The sequence below is a fragment of the Mycteria americana genome, chromosome 1 (genome assembly GCF_035582795.1).
Source record: "Mycteria americana isolate JAX WOST 10 ecotype Jacksonville Zoo and Gardens chromosome 1, USCA_MyAme_1.0, whole genome shotgun sequence".
Lineage (NCBI taxonomy): Eukaryota > Metazoa > Chordata > Aves > Ciconiiformes > Ciconiidae > Mycteria > Mycteria americana.
Genome location: NC_134365.1, coordinates 91,900,836 through 91,928,052, shown reverse-complemented (window position 1 = coordinate 91,928,052; position 27,217 = coordinate 91,900,836). Strand labels below are relative to the sequence as shown.

The 27,217-nt window shown below is 46.9% G+C and overlaps 1 protein-coding gene across 1 annotated transcript; it reads left to right on the top strand.

Moving 5' to 3' along the window:
• Positions 1 to 640: 640 nt before the first annotated feature.
• On the top strand, positions 641 to 26,745 carry ATP1A1 (ATPase Na+/K+ transporting subunit alpha 1). The gene is made up of 23 exons (XM_075512429.1): positions 641 to 908; positions 7,366 to 7,473; positions 8,642 to 8,701; positions 9,721 to 9,924; positions 10,280 to 10,393; positions 10,983 to 11,117; positions 11,315 to 11,432; positions 12,395 to 12,663; positions 13,710 to 13,908; positions 15,353 to 15,462; positions 16,618 to 16,752; positions 17,306 to 17,498; positions 17,995 to 18,170; positions 18,720 to 18,856; positions 20,759 to 20,909; positions 21,449 to 21,617; positions 22,241 to 22,395; positions 22,752 to 22,875; positions 23,662 to 23,807; positions 23,928 to 24,058; positions 24,636 to 24,737; positions 25,849 to 25,940; positions 26,406 to 26,745. The coding sequence occupies exons 1-23, from the start codon at positions 897 to 899 to the stop codon at positions 26,432 to 26,434; spliced, it is 3,069 nt and encodes a 1,022-aa protein (XP_075368544.1). The 5' UTR covers positions 641 to 896; the 3' UTR covers positions 26,435 to 26,745.
• The last annotated feature ends 472 nt before the right edge of the window (positions 26,746 to 27,217 follow it).

The window sequence follows — 27,217 nt, the reverse complement described above, 5'->3', positions numbered from 1 at the left end:
TCTGGCAAGCGTACGCACATCTCCCAGCGCTCGGAGTGCGCTGTGGCCGCGGAAGGTCTGAAGCACCGCGGGCGCCGTGCCACGCACGCCTGCCCCCCACAGCTCACCAACGCACCCCTCCCGCAGCGGCACAGGCTCAGGTTTGGTTGGAAAGGGGCCTCCAGAGGTCTTGTGCCCCTCCGTGAGGGGCGGCAGTGCCGGCAAGACCCGCGGGAAACCCACGGGGGCACCCCGAGACTTCAGGCGGCCGCGACGGCGGGGCGGGCTCCCGCCGTGACCGTGGGCGGCGGTCACGAGGGAGAAACCGCCAAACCCTCAGAGGGGCAGCCGGGGGGAGGCGCGGCCCGCCATGGCGGCGGCGCTGGCGCCCGGGCTGGCGCGGCGCCCCCCGGCGGCCTCGCCCCGGGGAGGGCGGGTGGAGCTTTCCCCGTCGCGGAAGGGGCCCCCGCGCCCCGACCAGCGAGGCGCGGCTGGGGCAGCCGAGGTGAGCCCCAAGGTGCACCGGGGGCCGGGCCCGCGGGCGCCGGGCTCGCACACAGCCTGCCTGCCCCCCGCCCCGCTCCGTCCTGTCCCGTCCCCGCCTGCCCGCCGCCTCGGCGGGGCGGCCCGCCCTCGGAGGGGCGGGGCGGTGTGGTGAGGGCTCTTTATGCGGCGGGAAGCCGGCGGCTCTCCGAGCTGCAGGCGGCTGCGGCGACAGAGAGGAGTGACCCGGGCGGCGGCAGAGGGGGCGAGGCGAAGGAGAGGAGCCGCGGAGGAAGGAGGAGGAGGAGGAAGAAGGCGAGCGGCGGCCGGGGCGCTGCTATTGTTCCGCACCTGCCGCCGGCCGGGACACGTGGCGGCGCAGAAGCCCGCTCCTCGCCCCCAGCCGCCTGACCCGCACGCAGTCGCCCGGCACCATGGGCAAGGGGGTGAGCGGCGGGGCCCGGGCGGGCGGGCTGGGGCGGAGCGCGTGGCCGGGGCGTGGGCGTGCGGCCGGGAGTGGGAAATTCAAGGAGCCGGACCCCCGTGGCCGGTCCCCCTTCCCCTCCGGCAGGGGCGGGCGAGGCACCGCTTTGTCTGTGCTGGGCCGGGGCGGCCACGTCGTGTGTGCGGGCGGCGGGGCCGGGGCGGGCGGTAACGGCCGCTGGAGGGCGGTGCTGGTGCCGCCTGCCCCCGAGCAACGTGCCCTGGCCGCCCGCCGGGAGAGGAAGTAACGGGCTGGGGGTGGGCGGGAGATACACACGCCGGAGCCAGGCGCCGGCGGGCTCGGCCGCAGGCATGGCCGCGGAGGGGGCCCGGTGCCGGTGGGCCCGGGCGGGGTTGGGGGGTGGCCCAAACCCCGCCGCCTTCCCCTTGACGCCGAGTCCCCCCGAAAAGGGGCCTCCCGCCCCCGGGCGTGTGGGGCCCGCAGCCCCCGGGGCCGGTGTTATCTGATGCCCTTTTGGAGCGGAGCTGCGGAGCGTGGCTGCTCCCCTGTCTCCTAAGAGTACTTTAGACTTGTTGAGACACGAGGGCCGGGGGGGAAGGGGTGTTGTCAAGATTATTAGGGCTTATTAGGCTTAATTTGCCTATTGGAAGCAGCGAGGGTGTGATGGGCCTTGGTGGCAGGAGGGAGGTGATCGCCCCTGACTTGATCGTGTCTGCCCTGTTAAATGGGGTGATAAAAGCCTCTCGGAAGGCTCTGCAGCGGTTTCTGCCCTGTACCAGCGTTGTTCCTACCTTATAGGAGGAGGGGATGTCCCTAATTCAGATCGTCTCTTTTAGCTAAAGAAAGTGTATGTGAAGGCTCTTGAAAACAGGAGTGAAGACTTCTTGAAGGTGGATGTTGTGATCAAATGCCCATGTGTGGAGAAAAAACACCTCTTGGGTTGCTCTGATTTTATTTTATGCTGAAAAAGTAAAGACCAGTTTCTGGGTTTTATTGGTGTTTAGGTTTTTCCCTTCAAATACTTCCCTGTGTATCTTGTGTAGTTGGGGCTGCGTAGACTTTTATTTACTTTTGTTTTAGACTCATTCCTGGAAAATTCCTAAATTTCTCCACTTCTCAAGGAGAGCGTGATGGCGCGGGGCCTTGAGAGGCAGAGGTGGTAGCGTTGTCCCTGCCTACAGGTGTTCTGTGCTTCCCAAGCGCTGTTCAAACATTGACTTGACTTTGCATCGTCCTCATCAGTACGGTACAACGGTGGCAATGTTGACATAAGCGCATGAATAGTAGGGGAGCTGCAAGAACATGGCTGAACGGACAGTTACTTGGAAAAGGGGGTTGAGGAGTGCATGGGGTGGGTTTTGGGAAATTTTTTTGGTGGGTTTTTTCCTCAGTGAAGCCCTTTTGATGCTTGGCAGCCCAGCGTGATGTTTTTCAGTCTGGTGGGCAACAGGCAGCCTGCACAATATGAGGTCATCTAAGAGATAAAACATTGAGTGGGGGGTTTGGTGGTGGTGCAGCCTTCTGGATGCTTTAAATCATCAAAGAAGCCTTAGAGTTTTGTGTGTATGTATGACTGCAGTGCAGAAGGCTTTGGGGGCTTAGGCTGCCTTGGCTGGACTAATGGGAGCTGCAAACACTTTCTAATATAGAAGTGTTAGCCATCTTGCTTCCATTTCAGGTTTCATACATTGCATGGATAATAAAGCAATTGGCCTGAAACTGAAGTGCTGACATGAAGGATAATGCAACAGTGTACGGCTGCCTCAGGCTCTCTGGTAGCAAGTCACAGGATTTGTTTGTTTAGTGGTGAGAACACATACAGTAATTGGGGACCCCCTGAAAAATGGGGATGTGACAGAGCAAGGCTGTGGAAAAAGGCGGTGTGTGGTTGCAACACTGAACAGCATGTGCCTGCCCCGAGTTAGGGTGCCCAAAAAGGAAATCTCTTTCCCGTGGGAGCATGGGATGGAAGAGAAAGTAAGAGTGTGAGAGAACAAGTTCCTTGTCTTTGTGGCTGTGAGGAGAAGCCGAGCGGAGCATCTGTTTTACTTTAAATGGTAACAGGACGAGGGGAGGGCCGCAAGCTGCCTGGGTACGTCGTTCAGCCCAAAAAGCAGATTATCCAAGGGGGTGTGTGTAGTGGAGGGAAATAGATGGGATTTCATTTCTGTTCAGAGCTGCCTGGAAGCTGTCTGCAGACAGCAGCATGCTTCACTCAGTCTCCCTTGCTGCATACATGTAGCACACAATTGTTAGTGCATGCTTTGAGTGGCTTCTGGAGGTCAGTGCTCATGCCTGAACCCTAGTTAAGGGTTTTTTTCCTGTCAGAAACTAGGAAGGCTTATTGCATAATGGACCAACTGAGGGGAAATTATGCAAATCAGAACAATCATCTGGTGCAATTAAGAAATCTTAATACATTACTCTTCCCCCCTTCCCCATCTTTTTCATTCCCATTTTTTATTACTATGGCTAGAGGATACTCCTTTTGCCAAAGAAAACCCTAGGCCTAGTCAATGCACGCTTTTGCAAAAGCAGTGTAACAGGATGAAGGGTTTCTGGCAAGTGGATTGTAATCCTGCTACCCAGTAGGATCCTGACCTGCTGAAAACCACAGAAGGTCATGCTTCACCCAGGCCCCTTCAAGGGGTAGCTGAAGTCACCAGCTCCTCTAGGGGAGAACTGTGTCCAGTCCACTCATCTTCATGAGCTTGACAACTACTAGAGATTTCTGGATTGATGATAGATGTCCAGGCAAAGAAGTGTGGGAGATGACACTCCATAGTTGGCACAGCACTGAAGAACCAGGAAGGGCTGGTCAGCTGTGCAGCGGTGGCATTTGGACAGCCAGCCTCTGCGCTTGAGTCTTCAGGCAGCTCCATGAGAAGTAGAGACGTTTGTCCTAATATCCAGTGAAGACTTAAGGTGTGTGGGTGGTCCCGTTTTCACCCTGATGATGAAAACCCTTGCAAGGTTTAGATCCCTTGTCATGGGAGGAGAGCTTGTCTTTCCATAATTTGGGAAGCAGCAGTCTGCTCACAATGAGCAGTTACTAGCTGTTAAGAACTGCTTCATACTGTCCTAGATGCTGAGAGTCTGTTCACTTGATGCAGTTGATCAGACTTTTGATTAAAGATAGGAGATTGAACATGGCTCTTGGGAGGGAGTAAGAAGGATCCAGAGAAGGCATTCACATCCCTTGCTAAGACTACTTAGGGTCATGGAGCAGTGTTTCCAGTCCAATAGGCATAGTCCGTATCATGACTCATCTGGTTAATATATTTACTGAAGACTGTCTCATGAGGCAGCAGGACAGTAACTTTTCTGTTTTCTCTGCACAGTTGATTGTAATGACATAAGTACTAGAACATACCAGGCCTCCAGAGACTGTAATTTGTTTTGGCTCTTACTTGACATTTCTTCTTGGATTAGGTGATGTTAGAATAGGGTACTTCTGAGCTTGTCTGCTGATTTGCACCCCTCCCGTTTCCTGGTCAATCATGGTTTGTGTTGAGAACATCAGCCATGAATGGCTCAATTAGTCCAGAGCGGAAAAGCATAAGCTGTATCTGAAAGACAATAGGATTTTCTGGGGGCTGTATAAAACTTCTTACACTGGTGTGTACAAATGTTGTGCTTAAGCCAATGGGAGGAAAAAAAAATCTTACATGGAAAAAAACTGTGTTTTTTCTGTGGCAGTTTTGATGAGTCAGAGTTCCTAGGCAAAGTCGAGTAACAGGGGTGACATTTCTGATGAGACAGACCTTCCTTTGTGTTCAGGCCATGTGATTAATTCTCGAAGATGTGGCTCTGGAGTACCGTAGGCCTCCTTCTCATTGTATAGCAGGAAAAGGAGGGGACAGCAGGGAAATCCTACAGTGCTGAGGGGTGGGATGAACCCCTTGTCCCCTTGCAGCCCAGCCAACACAAGCCTTGTTGAACAGAAGAGGGGCAATGGCCCTGAAGGCAGAGAACTGGGGCGGGACTTTGACTCTGATCTATGTGTCAGGTTCAAATTTGAATGATGGAGCAGGAAGTTCAGACTCTGTGTGAAATGATCCTATAGCAAGAGCTGAAACTGATGCTACTGACCTTTTCTGTATGGGTGGGATGTGGTACTAAAGCAACAGAAGGGAAGATATTGGGCTTTTTTTTTTTCTTTTTTTAACTGAGGAACTCTGAGCTCTTCGGTAAGATGGACTCAGTTAAGACCCAGATACTTGGGTGCTTGAAGAAATGAGTAACTCTAGCTGCTTTTTGTCCTGACCACAACTGATGGCTGGGTTTTTTGTTCAGTTTTTTTTAAGCAAATCATGCTTGAACAAGGGCAGTGAGCCTTTTCATGTTTGCCCACTTGTAGGTTGTCTCTGCAGCTGAAAGAGCTAAACACTCTTTTATTCTTGGGCTGTTCACTGCTGCCCCCGATAAGCTAAGTAACTACTTCTCACAGAAGTTTCAGAGAACCAGGAGGCTTTTAGATCACCTGCAAGAGCTTGCCAAGCTTTTCTAGGGGGAAGGGGTGAAGCTGAAGGTGATGGACTGCTAGTCAAGGCACCAGCTCCTTCACCTTCGTTAGAAATAATTTCTCATCTCAAGCAGTAATCAAAAAGCATGTGCAGGACCGTGTTTGGACTTGCCTGCTAGAGGTCTAGCAGAAATCAAAGTTGTTTCCTTCAGAGGAAGAGAGGAAGGTTGTTCCTTCAGAGACTGAAGGAGAGAGAGATGCTTCATGGTGACTTCTTGTGAATTGCCCTGTGGCAAATTCTTGTTATGCTGGAATGTGAGGACCATGCTGGTTTAAGTTCTGTGGCTTTCACTTTTTTAAGAAGTGAAATGGGAGTTTAGGTGCAGGGAAGAGAATGTCAGGAATGCTGACAGTCTGTAGTTCTGTGTCCTTTTCCTGGACGAGAGGAGGCAAACAGCTCAGCTCCACTCTGCTTATTAAAAACTGTTTCCACTGCACAGCTCTGTAGCTGCATGCAAGGATATGGGGGATGCACAGCCTGCCCTTACTGAACAGGGCAAGAGAGGGCTTCTGTGCATGTGAAATGTATGACTACGGCTGCAGAGTGGTGTGCACAGTGCTTTCTCAGAACAATAAAAATCCTTGTCTAGATGTGACTGATGGGTTCTTTTAGAAAAGTTGTGATTTTTTTTTTCCTTCCTTTTTTCATGTAGTTTCACTTTTGGTTTTGGTTTCTACTTCTCTTGGAGTAAATAATAAAAATTTTCTGTGCTTGCTGCTCAACAGGACAGTTCTTGGATACTAACAATAGTTTCTGTGTCTAGATCACTCTCAGGAATCCAGTTTGTGATTTGAGGTGCTCATGCAAATATAAAGCAAGGCGATGCCTTTGAAACCTTTTCTTAATCTTGTTAACGGTTTGACTGGTGCCACTAACTGCTGTTTCATCTCAAAATACTTCTCAGGGATCTTACTGGGTGGAAATGTCATCGCATAAAACTTGGCAGGGATGTAATAGGTCCCATGCAGAAGAGAAGGGAGGGGAAAGCTGCTATTGGAGGCTTGTGAGAGTCTGGAAATGTATGGATTACTTAATGGAGGAACTGCACTGCAAGGCTGTACTGGTGCCTGGTTTTGGTACCTTACAGGGTTTCCAAACTTCTTGCAGTTCAGAATTATTTGTGCTTGTAAGTCTTCTGTACTTTTTTTTTTGTCTTTCAAGTGATGTTTATACGTGCTACGTCATGATTTCTTTGTCCTTAGATGCTTGTTTACCCCATCATGACAAGTTCTAAATCTCTGCATGATTTCATGTAGAATTAATCATAACGAAAGTGAATGAAAATCCATCTGACTAAAGAGGCTTTAAGCAAATCATCTGCTCTGTGAAGTGTAAGCAGGACTGAGCGCAGATGGAATCTGCAAAAGTGTACTGCTGCTTTGTATACCATTCTCACTGGTCAAACTGCCATAAATTGAAAGCAGATTTCTGTTGTGTAACCAGCCAGCTAGAGTGCCAAACTGAGAATGAAAGTGGTGGAGCTTATCCCCCAGATTCGACCAGTTAGAGATACTACTTCTTATTTATCTTCAGTTGATAGGCTGGTCCTTGCCAGAGGATGTGAAAGACTGAGAGGGGGAAGGAGGAGTTAATGCCTCGACGGGGACATACGTATGCACTCAGGAATTGGTTTCTTCTGCTCTTCGTCACTTTTCAGCTTGAGCTGGGACTCGCACATCAAGACTGACTGAATAGCATGTAGCTTGCTTTCCTCCTCCAGACTTGCACGATGTCTGGCTGTAATCTGTGTATCAGGGATGCTGAGCAGACTTGTCTGCTCACTAGGTCATTTTTTTAATTTATTGAAGTGGTATAACTTTAATAAACCATAATCATTTTGTCTGCCTGGCAGTCTTGTGTGCATAGTTCATGTCTACTGCTGTAGAAGTTGACTGTAAGGTGTTTCTTATGGTATTGTGTCTTCTCTTGCAGACTGGAAGAGACAAGTATGAACCTACTGCTACATCAGAGCATGGCACAAAGAAGAAAAAGGGGAAGAAGGAGAGGGACATGGATGAACTTAAAAAGGAAGTCTCAATGGTAAGAGTGTAGGGCATGGAAAGAACAGCTTTAAGAATATTCACTGCCCCCAAAGCCCTGTGCTTCATGTGACTAAAAGAGAAAAAAGCTGGTGTGCTGACAGCATGGCGTGACTGAAGGTGCTGATCTCCCTTCTGGTCCCTTCTGTCTCCAAGCCAGATGTGCTGCAAGTGTTTCAGCATCAAGATAATCACACAGTAGCCCTGAAAACATCACTTCTCAAAAGATACTTGACACAGAACCCAAGTCTCTGCTTGCCTGCATTACCCATAGCACAGTGTAGCTGCGTTTCCTCACCCAGGCAAGCGCTGTCTGGATAGCAGCATTGCAGGAGGCTTTATTGTGCTGTCATGTGAGTGAGACTGCTGTTTTCATTCCAGATGAGGAGTTGAGTCTGTACAGCTCCATTTACTGCTGGCCTCTGCTCAGACTGATCTCAGTATTATTATTCCTTCTAATCATGTTTGAGACTGTGGAGAGCATCTCCCATCCCCATCTGTGAATGCTGGATGATGCTATACATCTGCTATACATATGCACATCATCCAGCTTAGGTCTGCTCTCCTTGATGTTGATACAGGTTTTGTTCCTGTGCTGTGCATTTGAGTCTGGGCTTTCATGTTTTTGGCCCCCTCTGTTAGGGAGAGGGGGTACTAAAGCTTGCTCCAAGGTGAGATTTTGTCTTCAGTAGCAATGCTAACTTAAAGCATCTGCTCCCTCCCGTCTTTGGGGGAAGAAACATTGCTTAAGCTGGCAGCATTGCTTAATAATGTGTGAAATTACAGAGTTAATCTTCTGTACATTCCTACCTTCCTTCCCAACTCATTTCCTTTCCCCTCCTCCATCAGCTTTCCCCCAAAAAAACACTGAGGCTTCACAGAATCTGCTGGGAGTGTAAAGACTGCACTGAGACGTAGTCAGAGCTTGTTTAAAAAGCTGTCATGTTGTACCCAAATAGTCAAAAGAACGCTAAAGATGAGACTGCTTTGAGTTGTGGAATGAGATTGAGATTCTCTTCACAGAGAAGATGAGCTAGAGTCTTGCTATCTCACTGAACTGTTACAGATAAGAAGCCTGGAGTGGGGGGTGGAATTGCTGAGCTCTTGCTGATCAGCCTGCAGGGACTGTGATCTCTCCCCCCCACCCCCAACCATTTCTTGTCTTTCAGGATGACCACAAGCTGAGCCTTGATGAACTTCATCGTAAATATGGAACAGACTTGAGTCGGGTAGGTAGACTTTGTTTTCCCTCCCTCCTTGCCGTGATCTGAAAAGGAACAGTCTCGGCTCAGAGCACTTCACAAAGAAAGATCTGGGTGGTCTGTTTTTTTTTTTTTCTTTTTTGTTTAATCTCCCCTCCTCCAGTTAAGTTTCCCAGGCTTTGGGAAAATTGTTGAGCTCACAAATACTTCTCTTCGTCCTCCCACTGTACAGCCTGGCTGCAATACTTTAGTGACTTTGTTTCTAACAAAGTCACTGTTATCTGCTTCTGAATTGTTCCAAGGTCAAGTTGATTCTTGGATTTATTTTTTTTCCCCAAGGAGCTTGTAATAAAGGCAAATGTTTGTTATATTGCATATGTAGTCTAGTGAGCTAGCACATGCCCAGAGACTTAGCGATGGCTAGTAGCACTTAAAATTTTACCCTTTTGTAGTAAGAGGTGCACAAGTGTCCTAGCTAACCTCAGAGTCCAGTGCAGAAACACTGCAGTGGTTTTGCGCCTTTGCTCTTGTTTGCTTTGCTTAATGCATTTTTTGCATGATTGCATATAGTGACAAGTGTGCTCTTACTCTAAACAGCACAGAGATTTGCATATTTCTGTGAAAGACTTTGGCTTCTGAAAGCTGAACTTCCTGGAAGGCCATCCAAAGTATCATCATCTTTATAGCCTCCAGCTTTCACTTGTTCCATAATTTGATAGGATGGATTGCACTGGGCTGTTCCTCAGAGCTCAAAGTCTGCTGCTGTAGCCTTCTTGTCATGCCCTTCTTCAGTGTTTGTAGCCCCATGGCCTGCAGGCTCCTCAAGTAGCATCCAACATTCTGTAGCTCCTCTTCTGGCATTCAGCTTTCACATCCTGCACTTGTGTTCCAGAGCCCTGGCAGCTGTGATCTCCATTACCTGTTGGCATCTCCTTATTCCTGTGGCAGGATTCTGCCTGCCTTTTCGAGCAGAACGTGAACAAATTCAGAGCCACCTTCCCCGCTCAGTCTTACCACAATGCCTATAAAAAGAACCTCTCTTCTAGGGTTTGACTTCTGCACGTGCAGCTGAGATTTTGGCTCGTGATGGTCCAAATTCCCTCACACCCCCACCCACCACTCCTGAATGGGTCAAGTTCTGTCGACAGCTCTTTGGAGGATTCTCGCTCCTGCTGTGGATTGGTGCTATTCTATGTTTTCTGGCTTATGGCATACAAAGTGTGATGGAGGAGGAGCCCAACAATGATAATGTAAGTAAAAATGTCTGTTTTACCTCAAAGGCAGGCTGAATAGCCTGTTTGGCTCAAAGCAGATTAACATCCTCTAAGCATTCAGTCCAGAAGCTTTTCCCATAAGCACGGGAAATTCAGTGGGTGAGCTTAACACGTCTTGGAGTGCTTCCACATAATGAAATGAACAGCTGACTTCCTTCATGTTGTGTTAATAACACTTGCTTGTGGACGGCCTTTGTGTACAAAATGTACAGAGACTGCAAGTACCTCCGTGCTTTGTAATGGGGCACTTAAATACCAAGCAATTTATCTGGACAAACTGGAAACCTTTCAGGCAGATTGTCCTCTGACTCACTTTCTCTGCTCCTTGTAGCTGTACCTGGGTGTTGTGTTGGCAGCTGTCGTTATCATTACTGGCTGTTTCTCTTATTACCAAGAAGCAAAAAGTTCCAAGATCATGGAGTCCTTCAAGAACATGGTGCCTCAGGTACGGGATACCTCATTTCCTTGAGATCTGCCAAGTTGTAGCTTGCTCAAGGTTATTAACTGTTTTAAACATGGGCTTCAGTTGCAAAAGGCCTGGTTGTGAATGGTATGTATTGGCCTTTACCAGACAAGATGTCTCCTGTGCCAAGCTGTTAGTGTGGGTTACTAGCTCTTACTGCTGAGGAGTCTATGAGACTCCTTTCTCTTTATGCTCCCAGTAACTATGCTAATAATCCAGGGTGGTTCTTGGCACCCTGTGAGTTCCACCAGCTTATTAACATTCATAGGACACTTTCTTGATAGTCTAGCGAGTTCAGTAACTGGTGTGATAAGCGCTAAAACTCAGATTTCTTCATGGACAGGGTCTGTATCGTACCTAACCATCTTACTGTCACCTTGGCAACAAGGAACTTTAATATCAAGAAAACAAAAATAGCTATTTCTCTTAAATAACATATGTATCTGAGATAAACATCTTGGTACAAGTAGAAACCTTGTAGAACCACAGCACAACTATTTTAAGATACTCAGATCTCTTAAACCCCTTAAGAGTTGCTTTTGACACAGGTTGTTTCTTTACTGTTTTTCAGCAAGCTCTTGTAGTCAGAAACGGTGAGAAGATCAGCATAAATGCTGAAGGTGTTGTAGTTGGAGATCTAGTGGAGGTGAAAGGAGGAGACAGAATTCCAGCCGACCTTCGGATCATATCTGCACATGGTTGCAAGGTACAGCAGTGACGGGCTGTCTGAAAACTTCATTATGAAGGATGATGAATTAGTCTGGTTTCAAAGAATGTCTTCTACGCTATGAATGGGTGGTGGAGTGGAAGAGAAGGGTGGGGGGAGTGCCTAGTGTTTTACCTGCTTTCACTACGGAAGGCATCTGCCTGCTTGTGTATGACAAAGTACTCTCTTCCATGTAGGTGGATAACTCCTCACTTACTGGTGAATCAGAGCCTCAGACCAGGTCTCCAGACTTCTCCAATGAGAACCCGCTGGAGACCAGGAACATTGCTTTCTTTTCCACCAACTGCGTGGAAGGTATGGGACTCTCCTACTTCCATAAAGTATTAACAATGCTAGGGACTGAACTGCATAGATAAGCAATGCAAACACTATGTGAGTTGGTAGCCTACTCCTACCATGCAAGAGCAGGCTGGAAGTTCCCAGCAAAGGCTTTGCCCATTCCAGCTGCAATACCGCACAATGGGCAAAGAAGACTCCACAGCACTAACTGTTTTTTTCTTTATTGCTCCTCCTAGAGGAGTAGCTATGTGATGTGTCTTCAAGCATGACTGCCTTATTACAGCAGTGTTAAAAGTGCAGATAACGTAATGTGAACCAAGATGGTTAGGCTAGAGTTGTAAGAAATAATACAGCTGCTGCAGAAAGCAGGAATTTCAAACACCTCTGGCAGAACTTCCTGTTGCAGCTCAGAGTATGGTGGTAGGTACTGTTTGCGCTGTGAAGCCCAGAGCATCTTTTCCATACCCACAGCGTTTGCAACTGTTCAGTGATGGTGGAGGATTCTGCCTGAATCCTATTGTGTCCTCTGCTGACAGATTCTGAGCAGCAAGCTGCCCCCTGTTCTTTCCTCCCCCCAAAAAACCCTAACCCTGCAGTACTGAGGGAAATCTTGATCTTTCCCAAGAGCCTTGGGGAGAGAAAATGGGCCTCCCCTTAAAGGAGGGAAGAGGACACTGTCTACTTCTTGAAGATGGCTTCCTCTAATTCCCTATGCAATTGGCACTTGATTCCCTGGGGTGGAAGGGAGAGGGCATAGAGCTTGGCCAGTCACATGGGAATCCTGTGAAGCTTGTATCTCCATTTGTTTTGCATACTGCTAGAGAGTAAAAAAAGCTGCGGTGGGAGACTTTGGCCATTGGAATGCCGAACTGCATTATCTTGGGCAAAGCTTGCTAAACTCTAGGACAGGCCGAACAAACTCAGTTTAGTGTGTTTTGGGAAAGGTTTTTGTTTTCTAAAACCTGCCTCTCTTCTAGGCACTGCCCGTGGCATTGTCATTAGCACTGGGGATCGCACTGTGATGGGCCGTATTGCCAGTCTGGCTTCTGGACTGGAAGGGGGGAAAACTCCAATTGCCATGGAGATTGAGCACTTTATCCACCTCATCACTGGAGTGGCTGTGTTCCTGGGTGTCACCTTCTTCATCCTTTCACTCATCCTTGAGTACACATGGCTGGAGGCTGTAATCTTCCTCATCGGGATCATTGTTGCCAATGTCCCTGAGGGGCTGCTTGCAACGGTCACGGTGAGTAAAGTTGGAAAAAAGATGGAATGAGTTACGTATATGGTTCTTAAGGAAGTGGAGTGCTTCATGCTCAGTGTGCTTTCACAGAGGTAGACATTAAAGTAACGGAAGGTACTTTGTGTGGTGAGTGTGTAGGGCTAGATTGTATAAATTCAGTGTAGTCAGACTAGTTGCCCAAATCAATATCAAGTTCTGCAGCTGTTTTTCTAATGAAGATGGGTCCCTAACCTAGACCTGCACAGAGGCTTGGCATAGTAGAAATGAAGTGAGCAAGACTAGGAGTTCTGGACTTGTCTTGCCTTTTTCTGTGGCAAGAAGGGGCCTTCCTGTTACAACTGTTCAGGGTTTCTACACCCACATGCATGCCAGCCCTTCCAACCCTGAAGGGCTGGCAGAGCATCCAGCAAGCTTCACTCTAGTCCCAGCTTTTGATCTGGGACCTGGCAGGGATTTTTCTAAGTTTGGTTTCCCAAAGAGATGGTGGGAGTATCTAGGTGTGCTCAGCTGTGTAGAGGGTGGTGGTAGACAGGGCTAGAGGTGTCCATGCAGCCTTAGGAAGCAGAGCAGCAGCTGAGCTGGGGAATGAACAGGTGGGAGCTGGAACCAGATAAGAGCCTCTGGCAAGACAGGGTAGCTGGGGCTGCTCCCTTCCTACACCAGTAAGTTGCAGTCCTATCACCAGAGCTATTTTGGGCCTTCTCATATGTGGCTTGCCACCACCTACTTTGAGAGTTCCTATGATTAGGGAACTGCAACTTTAACTAAAATGTTAGTCCGGGGCATGTTATTTCCTTCTAATGCACTGAGAAGCAGGAGAGTGAAGCCTTGTGAGTCCTTTTCTGGAGGTTTTGTGATGAGGAAAATGTCATTTAAACCTAGCAGCTGGGCTTAAATGTTGCTGTTTGTTTTGCACTGGCAGGGTGAGCATGGAGTTAGGGAATCACTACAGGGCACGTAAGCTGGTTGTCATTCCATGCCCACAGTGACTTGGGTAGCAGTGTATTAGTGCACAAGCGCATCTAACCTGTCATCTTCCTTGTCTCCAGGTATGTCTGACATTAACAGCCAAGCGTATGGCTCGTAAGAACTGCTTGGTAAAGAACCTGGAAGCTGTGGAAACCCTGGGCTCCACATCCACTATCTGTTCTGACAAAACAGGCACTCTAACACAGAATCGCATGACGGTTGCGCACATGTGGTTTGACAATCAGATTCATGAGGCTGATACTACAGAGAACCAGAGTGGTAAGACCATCTCTTTGTGCTTGAGGCATGTCATTTAAACAATAGCTTTTTCTGGGCTTCCTGTACACCTGTACTTCTTAGAACCCCTGTTTCTAGCTCTCCTATCCAAGTGAAGTTCACAGTGCAAGGACTTCTAACATATTATCTACAATGAGCATTAGAAGACTTGAGGTGATGCATAGAAAGCTTTGCACTGTACCACAGTTTTTAAACTCTGTATAGGTTGCTTTTGCTCAGAATTACTCCATTGGAATTTGAGCCTCTTGAATGTCCAGCCCCTTATGTTTGTCCTGTACATAGAAATATTTGCTCTTCTGTACTTCAAAGTACCTGATTATTTTTGCCAAAATGTATCTGCTGAAATTGCCTGATCTTAAGTCTGCTGAAAGTATGGGCAGCAGAGGTGTTGACCCTGATAATAAATTACTTGAGACTGGACATAGATGGAAATTTCCCACGTTGAACTAGATGGCTGCCCTTGAACAGGGGTTTTCCCAGAACATCCTGGTTGTGTTTGCAGAGTGGTAGCAATGAGTGAAGTGACTGTAAGACTTCAGCAGGAAGGTTCTTCTAGATATTGTTACGAATCTGAAATCTCGTGTGCTGCGCAATTGAGAGAGGTACTTATCTTTCCAGAACTGTTTAGTACAACCAAATTCAGGAGTTTCCTAGGTGTCATCTACCTTGTGAAATGTGCTTGCAACACATTATTAGCATAAACTTTTTCCAGTGATGCTGCTGCACCCCGCCCCCAACCACTCCAAAACATTGCGCTTGTCTGAACCACTTAAAGCTGCTTTACTGTTCTTGATCTTTAACACTGGTGCAAAGTAACAAGCTATAAATAAAAGTGTTATTTGGAAGCACTCTGGTTTGGCCCAGCAACGGTTGGCTTGGCTGCAGTAGAAATAAACTTAGAAGATTTCACTTCATGGAAAGTACATTAGCTTATCAGTTAACTTTCTGTTTAATTCATCTCCCTTGAGCCAACCTAGAGCCAGTGTGGGAGAAGCAGTATCTTTATTTAAGCATTGTTCTTTTGGGAGCTATTTCATCCAATTCCTGGGTGATGGATAAAGTGAGACAACCTGGAGGTGAAACCTGGCATCCCTTACTTAAGCCCCTCTGAAAGAATGTTATCTGTCCAGAATTCCTTGGCTTTGTCAGCATGGCCTCTGCTGCTGCTGGATGCAGCCATTACTGGAATCTTGAAAGCAGAGGTGTTCTCTTGCACTGTTGCTATTTCACCCTCGGGTCTTAAAATAATCAGCTGCTCATCAAGTACCTGGGAAGGGAGGAGGATTGAAGGAGATGTAGTGTGCTAACAGGCTCTAAGTGTTTCCTATTTCTGAGGTAAAGGCTTCTTGCTCTTAAGCCTGTGGGATTTTGAGCATATGTGATTTTTTTGAGGGGGGGCTTTTTGACATTCTTCCTCTGTTTTCAGGTGCTTCCTTTGACAGGAGCTCAGCTACTTGGAGTGCTTTGTCCAGAGTTGCAGGTCTCTGCAACCGTGCTGTGTTTCAGGCCAACCAAGAAAATGTACCAATTCTTAAGGTGAGTTCCTAAAAAAAACATTTGTCCTGTTCCCCACCACTGCCCTCCCATAATGGTAGTGAGATTGTCCTGTGGGTCACAGGAACCTGCAAAGCAGAGGTATCTGCCACTGTTAATCTTTTCTACAGTCTAGCACTCTTACAGGAGATGTGCTATGGGCAGAGAAGATGGGACTGGGAAGACGTTTCCCACAGCAGACTCCCTGCCATCCACTAGCATCTACAGTCTGTTTGGGAGGTCAGATACTTCAGACAGGGCTAGGAAAGACCAGAAAGCTTTCCTAGGCATTTCCCAACGTCTGGCTGTTCCAAGAATCGCTATTTCTGGCATTTGTACACTTAAGGGCTAAAACACTCGCTTCTGGGAGCTGGGAGAAGTAGACACCAGAGCTGGGGGAGCAGCAGTCATGGGAGACTGTTTGTCTTTAGCTAGTCTGTTCTCACTGGCAAGTCTTGGCTTTTTAAGCTTTTGCTGGTTCAGTGCTGATGCAAATGCCAGCATAACATCAATTCAGATTCCTGCTTCTGAACTGTGACCCAGCCAGGGCTGAAATTAACTGTACAGTGCTTATAATCTGTCAAATATTAGTCATGTTGCTTAGTAAACTTCTTCCCAAGGGTGTTCTGATTGCTGTCGTAATAGAAATGATGGAACAAACTATTTTTTCCTTGCACTCCTCTTACTGTAACTTCAGGTCATGTTTTTTAGATCTAAGATAAAGAGCTGGAGTTCTTCCAATCTAAGGAAGATTTGGGAGGGGGGAGTTTTGAAAAGTCTTTAGATACCAAAAAGCAGTATAAAAATGAAAAAAAAAAAAATTCTTGTGGACAAAGAGATCATACAGCAGTTCTTCTCAAAGTTTATCCTCCAGCCTCTTTTTCTCTGACTGCACCTGAGTATCTGACTTTCTCTGACCTATAAAAGGGCTTCTTGACTTTAGCATCAGAAGACTGCTGCTCTCAGGCTGGGAGTCCTGGCATTCTGAAATGCAGTATTTGTCAGTACTAGGTAATAGAATTATTTATTCTTTGCTCTCGTATCACATTTATGTAGAAGCTGGGACTGGGCTGAGACGAATACACTTTTTTTTAAATATCTGATCTTCTGTGGTGAGTCCACTGGGACGTACACTTTGATAGTTGTCTCTTTCCTCAGAGAGCAGTGGCAGGAGATGCCTCTGAGTCTGCACTTCTGAAATGCATTGAATTGTGCTGTGGTTCTGTCAAGGAGATGAGAGAAAGGTATCCCAAAGTGGTGGAAATACCATTTAACTCTACCAACAAGTATCAGGTAAGCGTGTGCCCTCTTGAGGGAGAGCCGCTGTGTGAAGCACTTATGTAAATTTGCATGCAGTGTGCCTCAGCCTCTTTGGCACCAAAGTCTTGTCTAGCCATTACTTGCTTGTAGACTGCTCAAGACTACAAATTTAAGTTAACGGACCATACTTAGTTACACTGTGTAAGAGCTTCTGGAGCTGCCTTGACACTAAGGTGTCAGCTGCTGAGAAAAGACCAGACACGCTTCCCACCTGTGCAGCAGTAGTGCACGGAGAATGGAAGAACTCAAATCTGGGAATAGGAATGAACTGCTGGGAAATGACCTTAACAGGTGGAACTTGGATACAAAAAAGGCCATTGCAACATCTGTGGTTATATGTTAATGTTAAAGAATACATAGCAATTCCTTAGTTTGTGAACCTCTTTAATGTGCGGGTAAATGAAAACTAGAGCAGAATATCACAAACTGTCCTGAGCTACTGTAGTCACAAAACACTGAGTGATGGTGATTACTCATGACCTTCACAGTACATGTCTGTAAAACTGTTTCACTTCTTCCACCCTAGCTGTCTATCCACAAAAATGCAAATCCATCAGAATCCCGTTACTTGCTGGTGATGAAGGGAGCTCCAGAGAGGATCTTGGATCGCTGCAGCACCATTCTTATTCACGGCAAAGAGCAACCACTGGATGAGGAAATGAAAGATGCTTTTCAGAATGCCTACCTTGAGTTGGGAGGCCTTGGGGAGAGAGTGTTAGGTAAGGAAAAGCAGCCTTAATAAATTGGAAAAGATTTGTCCCTCATGCTCCTGTGCGGAGTCCCCACAGATTAAGTGGAGGGTTGTACTCTGTTCCTGCAATGTAACCGTAGTGTTGAGTCAAGGTCACTTCAGCAATTCATATAGGCACAGTCCTGCCTTTAGTCTTTAATCTGAAAGGCAGCCTGCAGGGTCTTGTCTTTCTCAGCAGCTGGGTTGCCTAGATCAAAATGAAGCAAAGCATTTGGGACCTTCAGTCTTCATGGGGCCACGTGGTATTAGATTTGCTCCACTACATGTGAACCAAGCTGTGTCTGGGCACCTAGCAACAGCTATTAGTTATCAGAATATGAGCGTGACTCCTGCCTCAATAGCCCTGGCTAAACCTCTGACAGTGCCCTGTTATTCTTGCATAGCTGTTTGCAGAAGCAACAAGCATTCGCTTTCTCTGCCTCCTGATATATAGGAACAGAGTAAACATGTTTGATGTGTTACAGGATTCTGTCACTTGGCTCTGCCTGATGATCAGTTCCCTGAAGGCTTCCAGTTTGATACAGACGACGTGAACTTTCCTGTAGACAAACTCTGCTTTGTAGGACTGATGTCTATGATTGACCCTCCTCGTGCTGCTGTGCCAGATGCTGTTGGCAAATGCAGAAGCGCTGGGATCAAGGTAGTTTATTCCTGGGTTGAAAATTGCCTTGCTCTGTACTTGTGGATATAAAGGACTTCCCTTACTCTGTGTGTTTGCTGTAATGTGAGCAAGTGAAGAGAAGTATTGATCAGGATTTAACTAGTACTAGTTCAGGCTTTGTTTCTGAGTTAAATACAAACGATTGTATGTTAATGGACTGAAAAATGAGTTAGACTCCAAACTGCTAGGGCACTGGCAGGTGCTGATGGCATGGTGTCCCAGAGCATGTAATTTGGCTCAGGTATGTTCTGCATGTCCCACAGTTCTGACTGAAATGAGAGAGTGAAGCACAGGCTGGAAACGGAACTGGATCTCTTGACTCAGGATTAACAATTTTGTCTTCCATCCACCTCAATCCCTTGCATAGTGGGAACAGGTTACTGCCTGTACCTCAGGCTTGCTGTGTGCCAGGGCATGCTAGTAGAACAAAAGCCACGTGGCCTTTTCCGTCTCAAGGGACCCTGCCCCTTGGGCAGTGTTGCTCTGCAGTACAGGCAAGGCTTTCACGGCAGTCTGTTTGCGTTTCAGGTTATCATGGTTACTGGAGACCATCCGATCACAGCCAAAGCCATTGCCAAGGGTGTCGGCATCATCTCTGAGGGCAATGAAACAGTAGAAGATATTGCTGCTCGACTCAACATTCCTGTCAGCCAGGTCAACCCTAGGTACTGACTGGTGGGGAAGGCGAGAAGTGTTCAAAGAATTAAGCATTTGCCTCTCTCCTTGCCTTGGATAATCTCTCAGCATCTCTCCCTAGACATGAAAAGCTTGGTATCTGCTTAGCTCAGCATGTTGTGGCTCTTCAATGTGTATCACGAGTTATGTGAGGAATGCACAAGGCTGTCTTGAATGTACATGTCTCTTGTGTGTGGAAAGTAGTTAGGAGTAAGCCCTATACAGAAAACTTCGGCAGTTTCTTCTGTCCTTTTCTCTGCCCTGTAGCTGCTGGTCCTGATGGTCTGTCCCCACACTGGGGGAAAGAAACAGCTGGCTGTGTGGAGTCTTTTGGGGGCTAACTCTTTTCCCCTGAGCTGAGCATTTGTCCTGCCTGGTTCGTGTCACTGCACAAGCACCATGTACTGGCCCAATGTAGCAGGCAGGAAAAAGTATCTAAAGTGGCATGGGGGAGGGAGGTGGCTGTTTGGGGACTGTTTTGAGCCATGCTGCTGCAGAGCCTGAAACTGCACTCCTGTGATTCCAGATCTTTAAATAGAGGCTAGGTCTAATTTTGCCCCCAAACATATATACTTAGTCAAGCTTATTTAGTAAGATAACTTACAGGTTCATGGGAAAACTCTGGTAAAAAAAAAAATGCCTAGTTTGTTAGTCACAATCCAGACTGAATGGGCTACTGAAAGTAAACTGTTTAACTGTTTTATACTGTCTAGAGAAAAGAGCTGAAATGCCACCTATAAACTTCATCACTCAAAGCCCAGTTCTGTCCCTCTTGCTCTCAAACTCTTTTGGGTCTGATTGCAGGTGGGCAAAGGGAGCAGGACTTGGGCTGGGTAGAGGAATTGACAGTAGTCAGTAGCTACAAACAGAATAAATGTGAAAATGGAATTCCTTCCTCTTAGGGGTTAATGTTTGCCTTTATAGCCTAGTGCAGAACTGAGGCATCCTCAGAAAATGTGCTTTGGCATAAGCAGGCTGTTTGCAGAATGGCTGGGCTGTCTGCATTGCTTAGCTTGACCCAGCCTGTGTTTGGGCTGGAGGGTAGCCATGTAGTTTATGAACTGTGAATAGAGACACCCTGTGGAATGAATTGCTTGGGGAAGACAAGTATTGTGGATGAATTCTTCTTTTTTTTTTTTTTTCTTTTTCTTTTTTTTTTTTTCTTTTGAGGGTAACTTCACAACCTAGCAATGCAGGCTGGGGATCACTGGGCTGTGTGACTGAGCAGGTCAGCAGCTGGCTGTAAGGGTGGGGAGGGAATTTCCCTGTCTAAACTGGGCAATGTCATGAGCTGCATGGATAGTCTCTGAGACCTATAAGGGATGGTATGCTGGGTTAGAGAGGTGGTATTTTGCTGTAGCATGCAGGGTACCAAACCAGTCTAAATATAATGTTGCATGCTTTTGTTGCTGGAGAGTGTAAAATAGTCTGAACTGGCATAGTGTGAGCTCTGTCGGTGAAGAGCCACGTGTAGATCATCAGTCTGTTGCAGAAAGGATTGCCTGCAGAAGACCACAGCATCTCTTGTGATGTTGGAAGCTAACTGCCTAGCCAGAAGTTCCTCTCTTGCAGAGAGGTCAAGAGCTGTGGAAAACAACTAGTCTTTGCCTTGATGCATTTTAAAAAGCCATAGAACAAATTAATCTGCTCATGGGGCTTTTTGTCTGTTGCTTGGTGCTGTCTTGTTGTCTTTTTCTTTGTGCTCCCCATCTACCTTGGAACTTAGAACATCAAACTTATGTGCAGAGGCTGCCTGGTTTAGTATTTAGTCACAGCAGGAGTTGGTCTTTCCCTGGAGCACTGAAGAGCCATAGGTTTATGGGGCAAATACACCTAATGAGAAACTTAAATTAACTTGTGAAGTAAAACATTATATTGTCTCTTGATTGCAGGGATGCCAAAGCTTGTGTTGTTCATGGCTCAGATTTGAAGGACATGACTAGTGAGCAACTGGATGACATCCTGATTCATCATACAGAAATTGTCTTTGCCAGGACATCTCCTCAGCAGAAGCTTATAATTGTGGAAGGCTGTCAGCGACAGGTAAAGAGAGGGCGTCCAAGGATTTCATATTGGAGAAATCCCCAGACACATATATATAAACTACCAACCAATGCTGCCTTCTGAAGTGGCAGGGCTTAGTCTTCTCAGTGCCCTCAGGTAAAGGGACAGGCTAGATCTCAGTCTGTCAGCAGCCTTCAGCTGCTGATGTCAGGCTGCTCTACAATACATAAGCATAAGGGTCTTGCAGGAAAACATCTTCAGTTTGTACTGAGGCTTTCTTCTGATCCTAGGATGTTTAACACACTTAATTCCTAAATGCTCTGGAGGTGCTTGGGAGAGGAGGATTCAAGATGTTTATATATTGTCTAACATCTCCTTTGGAGAGAGCAGCATGGTTCTCTGATAAGCCTGATCAGAACAGAGAAAGGGGTGAGGGGAGGACAAGGAGAAACTGAAGTCTCTACAGCAAAGTGAAATAATTTTTTATGCTTCATCTCCTGAAAGATAGGAGAAAGCTTTTCTGCTCAAAACATCTTATATGATGACTTCAGTCTTTCTGTTCCTCTCTTTGTGACTAGGGTGCCATTGTAGCAGTCACAGGTGACGGTGTGAATGATTCCCCAGCCCTGAAGAAGGCTGACATTGGTGTTGCCATGGGTATTGCTGGCTCAGACGTCTCCAAGCAGGCAGCTGACATGATTCTGCTGGATGATAACTTTGCCTCCATTGTCACTGGGGTTGAAGAAGGTGAGTTTATAACTTGTGCTCAGTGGTGGCAAAGTGGCATGCTTCAGCAGTGTTACTTACTGGTTCCCTTTGAAATAGAGGCATCCAGAGGGCTCTCCTTTATTTGAGCTTGTCTCTGTGACAAGTGTTTTCAAGGAGGGCAGCACTTTCCTCCTCTCTTCAAAGTCTTCTCCCTTTCCATGGGATGAGCATGACCCTTTGGGATGGGTAACAGTAGGAAGCAGCTGAGTAACAAAAGCTGCTTTGTCCTTTTGCCTAACACTGACCCTACAGTCATCTTTGCCAGCTGAGTCTGACACATTTTCCTCCCTGATGGAGCAGTAGCTCTCAAACAGGAGCAGAACAGAGGGTACCTCCAGGGGCTCTTGATGATCTTCAGAAACCAGGGCGTAGTATCCTACTGCTGTATGCAGTGAACCCCGATTGCTATGACCAAAAATATTACTCTGTAGAGGTGATGCCGCACATGGAGCACACAGTCTCACCCTTATGTGCAAGAGAACTCTTCAATTTGCTGCACTAGCATTTTCCCTTTCAGTGTTGCCACTGAAGCTGCCTATGAGCTACTTGGCTGCCTTCTGCTGATAAGTGAGAGTTATGTTGTTCTCTCTTCCTTGCCCCAGGGCGTCTGATCTTTGATAACCTGAAGAAGTCTATTGCTTACACCTTGACCAGTAACATTCCTGAAATCACGCCGTTCCTGATCTTCATCATTGCAAACATACCCCTTCCACTGGGAACAGTCACCATCCTCTGTATTGACTTGGGCACTGACATGGTGAATGTCTTTTTTTGTCTCAAGAAGAAATGTGGGTGTTCTTAGCTACCCTAAAGAAAGGACAGGTGGAAGGAAAATGCTTAAACACAGTTTTCTCTAGTGTTCTGATTTAAAATAAGTGACTATTTGATACTCCCTTAATCCACACTCCCTTGTCTTGTGGCTCTCTGAGTCTGAGGATCCTTCAGTTCCATGTAAGGACAAACTGGGGATGGGGAGGGTATAAGGTCCTTCCTGAATACTACAGCAAGGGCTTTTGGGCAGTGCTGTTTCTTAGGCTGAAAACATGAGGCAGGGAAGGCTATATATAGTGGAAAATTGAAAAAGTTCTAACAACGATCCTACCACCTCCAAAGGTCCCTGCTATCTCCCTGGCATATGAGCAAGCAGAGAGTGACATCATGAAGAGGCAGCCCAGAAATCCAAAAACAGACAAGCTGGTGAATGAACGGCTGATCAGCATGGCCTATGGGCAGATTGGTAAGCTGGTCTGTTTTCTCTGCCACTGATTTGAACTTGGTGGTAGCGGGGGTTATACACCATCCTAAGTCAGTGACTGTTTTGCTTATTTTGGTAGGGTTGAGGTTTGGGATGTGTAAACCAGAACCTCAGGCTGTTAAGAACTTGCCATGATTCTGCCCCCATGGCACACAGCGGTGGCTTGTGCAGCTTGATCCATTGAATCGCTTTCACAGTAATTTTGTTTAATTGCATAGCGCTGTAAAGGAACTGGCTGACAACCAGCTCTCCTCTGGTTCAAACTTGTTCAGCAAGAACATAGATCCCATTGTTAGTTTAATTAGAAGTAAAGGATTCTCTCCAGTGTATCCCTAAACACACAGTATTAGGAGCATTGATTAAAGGCAGCTACAGAGACGTGCCCAGTTTACAGGATGGGAGCTCATGCTTAATTGCAGGAGACCTTGGGAACCTTCTTGACTGTATTTTGCAAGGGTTGGGGGTGGGCAAGGCTTAATGAGAATACAAAGGGCGTTTTATCTTGTGTCCTTGAGTACCATGCCATCACATCACAGGGCAGAACAGAAGTAACTCTGTACAAAGTTGGGAGCAGAAGCTGCTCAGCAAAAGGGTTGCAGCTGAGTTTGATGTTAGTGTGAATGCTATTTCTATAGCTGCTGCTCGGGAGACTGAGCCCCACAAGGAGTAATTTTTTTAGGTGGTTGGGGTCTCCTGCAAACTGCTTTCTGTTATAATTGCACTGCACAGTAGCTTCATCAGTTTTATCATCCTTTCTTATCTGTTTAGGTATGATCCAGGCCCTTGGAGGTTTCTTCACCTATTTTGTAATCATGGCAGAGAATGGGTTCTGGCCTTCTGGCTTGCTAGGAATCAGAGTTCAGTGGGATGACCGATGGGTTAACGATGTGGAAGACAGCTATGGACAGCAATGGGTAAGTTTTGAGGCACAGCTTAGAGGCTGCCAGCCGGAATGCCTGCTGAACTTGGTGTGAGCACCAGAGCGCAAAGGCAGCGTGTCTGAACAAATGCTCTCTGCTTTGTCTGCTTCCTAGACCTACGAACAGAGGAAAATAGTGGAGTTCACTTGCCATACAGCCTTCTTTGTCAGCATTGTGGTTGTGCAGTGGGCAGACTTGATCATTTGTAAGACCCGAAGAAACTCTGTCTTCCAGCAGGGGATGAAGTAAGTCAGGCTGTCCGTGGAGGATTTAGAATTGGACTCTGTGTATTCTCAGCACACGGCATTCTAGTTCTTTGTCCCAGCAGTGTCTGGGCATCTTGGCATAATTCTTGAACAGTCTGGTGCCTTGGTAGTGGATAAAAGAGGGACTGGGTGCTCTTGATCTTGTAGTACCTGCTACGGTCATCGGGCTGAGACAAAGTGAAATGCTGACTTCTGCTGGCATTGTCTGTGGGAGCTAGCCCACCTCAAAGGACAATGACATACTCCAGCACACAGCCTTGTGCAGCAGCAGAGCAGCTGATGTCTCAAGAGATCTGTTGGCATGGACCAGATGGCCTCCTTCTGAATTTGTGATGAAAGCAATTGCTGATTGACTTAGTTGTGAACTGGAATATCTCTGTCTAGAGACATGAAAGACCTTCATGACAGCTTGGATGGCCTGATAGTCCCCACCTGATAGACTTCTGGGCTAGACCAGAATGTCTGTTTCCATTCACTACCATATGGCAACTAGATGTTTTTTAGGATGTCGTCTGTGAAAGTACTTTGTCCCTGACTGCTTTCCGGTTTCTACTAGGAACAAGATCTTAATATTTGGTCTCTTTGAGGAGACTGCTCTGGCTGCCTTCCTCTCCTACTGCCCTGGGATGGATGTTGCTCTAAGGATGTACCCTCTCAAGTAAGTTGCATCATGGTTTTTGTGTGGCACAGAACAGTAGTGCTTGCGTGGGGAGATGGATAAAAGTAGTTGTGAGCTTGTGGAGCATGAAACCTAGTCTTAACCCAGAATAGCTCAGGTTAGAGGGGGCAAGTGATCCTTTGTTGTAGCGTGGCACACCGAGGGTTGGTTTTGCTTTACTGCTTGTGGGCAGCCTGCAGTTCAGTGCCCCGCTAAAAATTAGCAAGACAACTTCAGTTGTATCAGTGTGCCGTAGTGCAGCTGCTCTTGTACTTACTTGCATGGGGTATTTTTATGGATAGGGGACTGCACTTCCAAGGAATGCCAGTCGAATTGCTCTAAAACATAGGCCAGGTGACTCTTCTTTAGTAAAGAACTGGTGATGACATCTTGTGTGTTTTTCTATCTTCCAAAGAAATAGCACAAGTACTAAAGCCTTGAAAGATGCTATGTAGGTGCAGATGACTAGTTGGTGCATGGTAACTTTCCTAACAGTTGGGAGGGTGCCAACATCTTAAGCGTTGCCCAACAGCATTGCAACACTTCATGGCAGGGTTTAGTCTCAAACTTCGAACAGTCCTCTGGCTTAAGTGCCATGAAATTTTCATGGCAAAAAAAATCCTGGTACATCTTGCGTTCTGTTCAGAAGTGTTGTCTGGAGTTTGGTGCTGAAGTATGAGCATTTCCTAACAAGGAAGCTGGCATCTGCCCAATGCCTGCAGCAGCTAGATGTTAGCACATGTAAATCATAGGGGAAACCAAAGCAGTTCAAGTGAGCAAGGCTGTGGGCACAAAGGTTATGTGTACTTAGGGGAAATAGTACTAGATTAATAGGTGGAAAGGTGCTGGTACAGAGATGAGCAAAGGTGGTATGACACACCTCGTGTTGGAATTAATATCCAAAAGTGGATTAACCTATTGCAGCAGAAAACTTGGTGATAATTCTTGGCTTGTAGGATTCTCGGCTGAACCACAGCCTTGTGGGAGCTGGTGCACTGGCAAGCTGGGACATGCCAGCCTTCCTGCAGTCTTCTGTGCCATCAAGTCAGAGCTCTGCTAGGCAAAGAGCATCTCCACTGCCTATGTTCTCACTGTCTCCTCTCCCAAACAGGCCGACCTGGTGGTTCTGTGCTTTCCCATACTCCCTCCTCATATTCCTGTATGATGAAGTCAGAAAGCTCATTATCAGACGCAACCCTGGTGGTAAGAATATGCTGCTAATCTGTGTGTTTCCTTGCCCACCTCTTCATGCTGCTGAGGTCTGTAGAAGCTCTGACAATGCTCAGGGACCCCCAGTGCCGAGCACTATGCAGGGGTGTATTTTGCTGTGTTTTCCGTTCCTCAGCAATAATAGTGCAGTTAGTTCAAATTAAGGAGTTTCTCTCTCCCTCTTCCTGCATTCTCCTGCAGTATATGAAAGTACCAATGCACTGAAGTAGATGGAAAAGACTGATTAATGCTTGGGTAGTTCTAGAAAGCTGGAATCAGTTCTAGAAAGCTGATGCAGCACATCAACAGTTTGGCAAGATTTTTCCATTGTGACTGGTCACTTAATAGTTCAGGTGCTACAGTGCAAGTTTTCAGAGCCTAAAAGGAGCTCTCATGAACCTCGTATCATATTTGGTCTGCCTTAAGACTAACTATGCTTTCTACCTCCTTTTCCATTAGGTTGGGTGGAAAAAGAGACCTACTACTAAAAAGCGCCTGTAAAACATTCCACGCACAGCCCATGCCACCTCTCCACCATCTCCCCTGTGTGTGTACTTCATCTTTGCAAGTGCAGAACTGTGCCTGGGCAGGAGTGAGCTGAAACTAAAGGAAACATGAAGAAACATGGACTGGAAGAGAAAGCAAGGGGGAGGTTGGGGTGGGGGGAATGTCCGACCATCAGTCCATGGGGATGAGAGTTTGAGTAGTTTTATGTGCCTTTTTGTTTTTGTAAAAGGAAAGTGAAAATTTTATATGTGGATTTTTACAAATAAAGATTGATTATAAGAGGATGCCCCCACATGGTCTTAGGTGGATGTTTTTCTCAAGGTAAAAACCAGTTCAGGGCAGCCTCCCCTTCCTGCTTAGGGTATGGTGGTGACAGCATGGGTTGGCCCCTGGCTTCCCATTTTTGTAGCAGGGAAGCAGAGCCGCTTGACCCAGAGACAACAGCATATGCAGTTTTTAAAAGCCCTGGTGCATCCCACTCTGTAGCTCAGTATCTACATGACAAACTGCTTGCAAGCACTTGCATTTTAAAGCCTAAAGCTCAGGAAGCTTGCTGGCCTCTGACTATGCATCTTGGCTAATTTCTGCAAATGTAGCATTGAGTGAAGAGCTGGTGGCTGGATGTCTGCTCTGTCCTGCTTTAAGAGGCTGTGACTTGCTTACTGGGTTCAGAATGAGAACAGGCTTCCACTGAATGGGACTTGGATCCAAGCAGCCTTGTTCTCAAAATTCTGACACCGACTTTCCTGCTTGCTTTGCCGAGC

What these genes read in the sequence shown, in the direction of transcription:
- ATP1A1 (XM_075512429.1), top strand. An exon ending in AAAATGTACCAATTCTTAAG is followed by an intron (nt 15,463 to 16,617) that starts GTGAGTTCCTAA and finishes CTCTTTCCTCAG; the next exon opens with AGAGCAGTGGCAGGAGATGC. An exon ending in CATGGCCTATGGGCAGATTG is followed by an intron (nt 22,876 to 23,661) that starts GTAAGCTGGTCT and finishes TTATCTGTTTAG; the next exon opens with GTATGATCCAGGCCCTTGGA.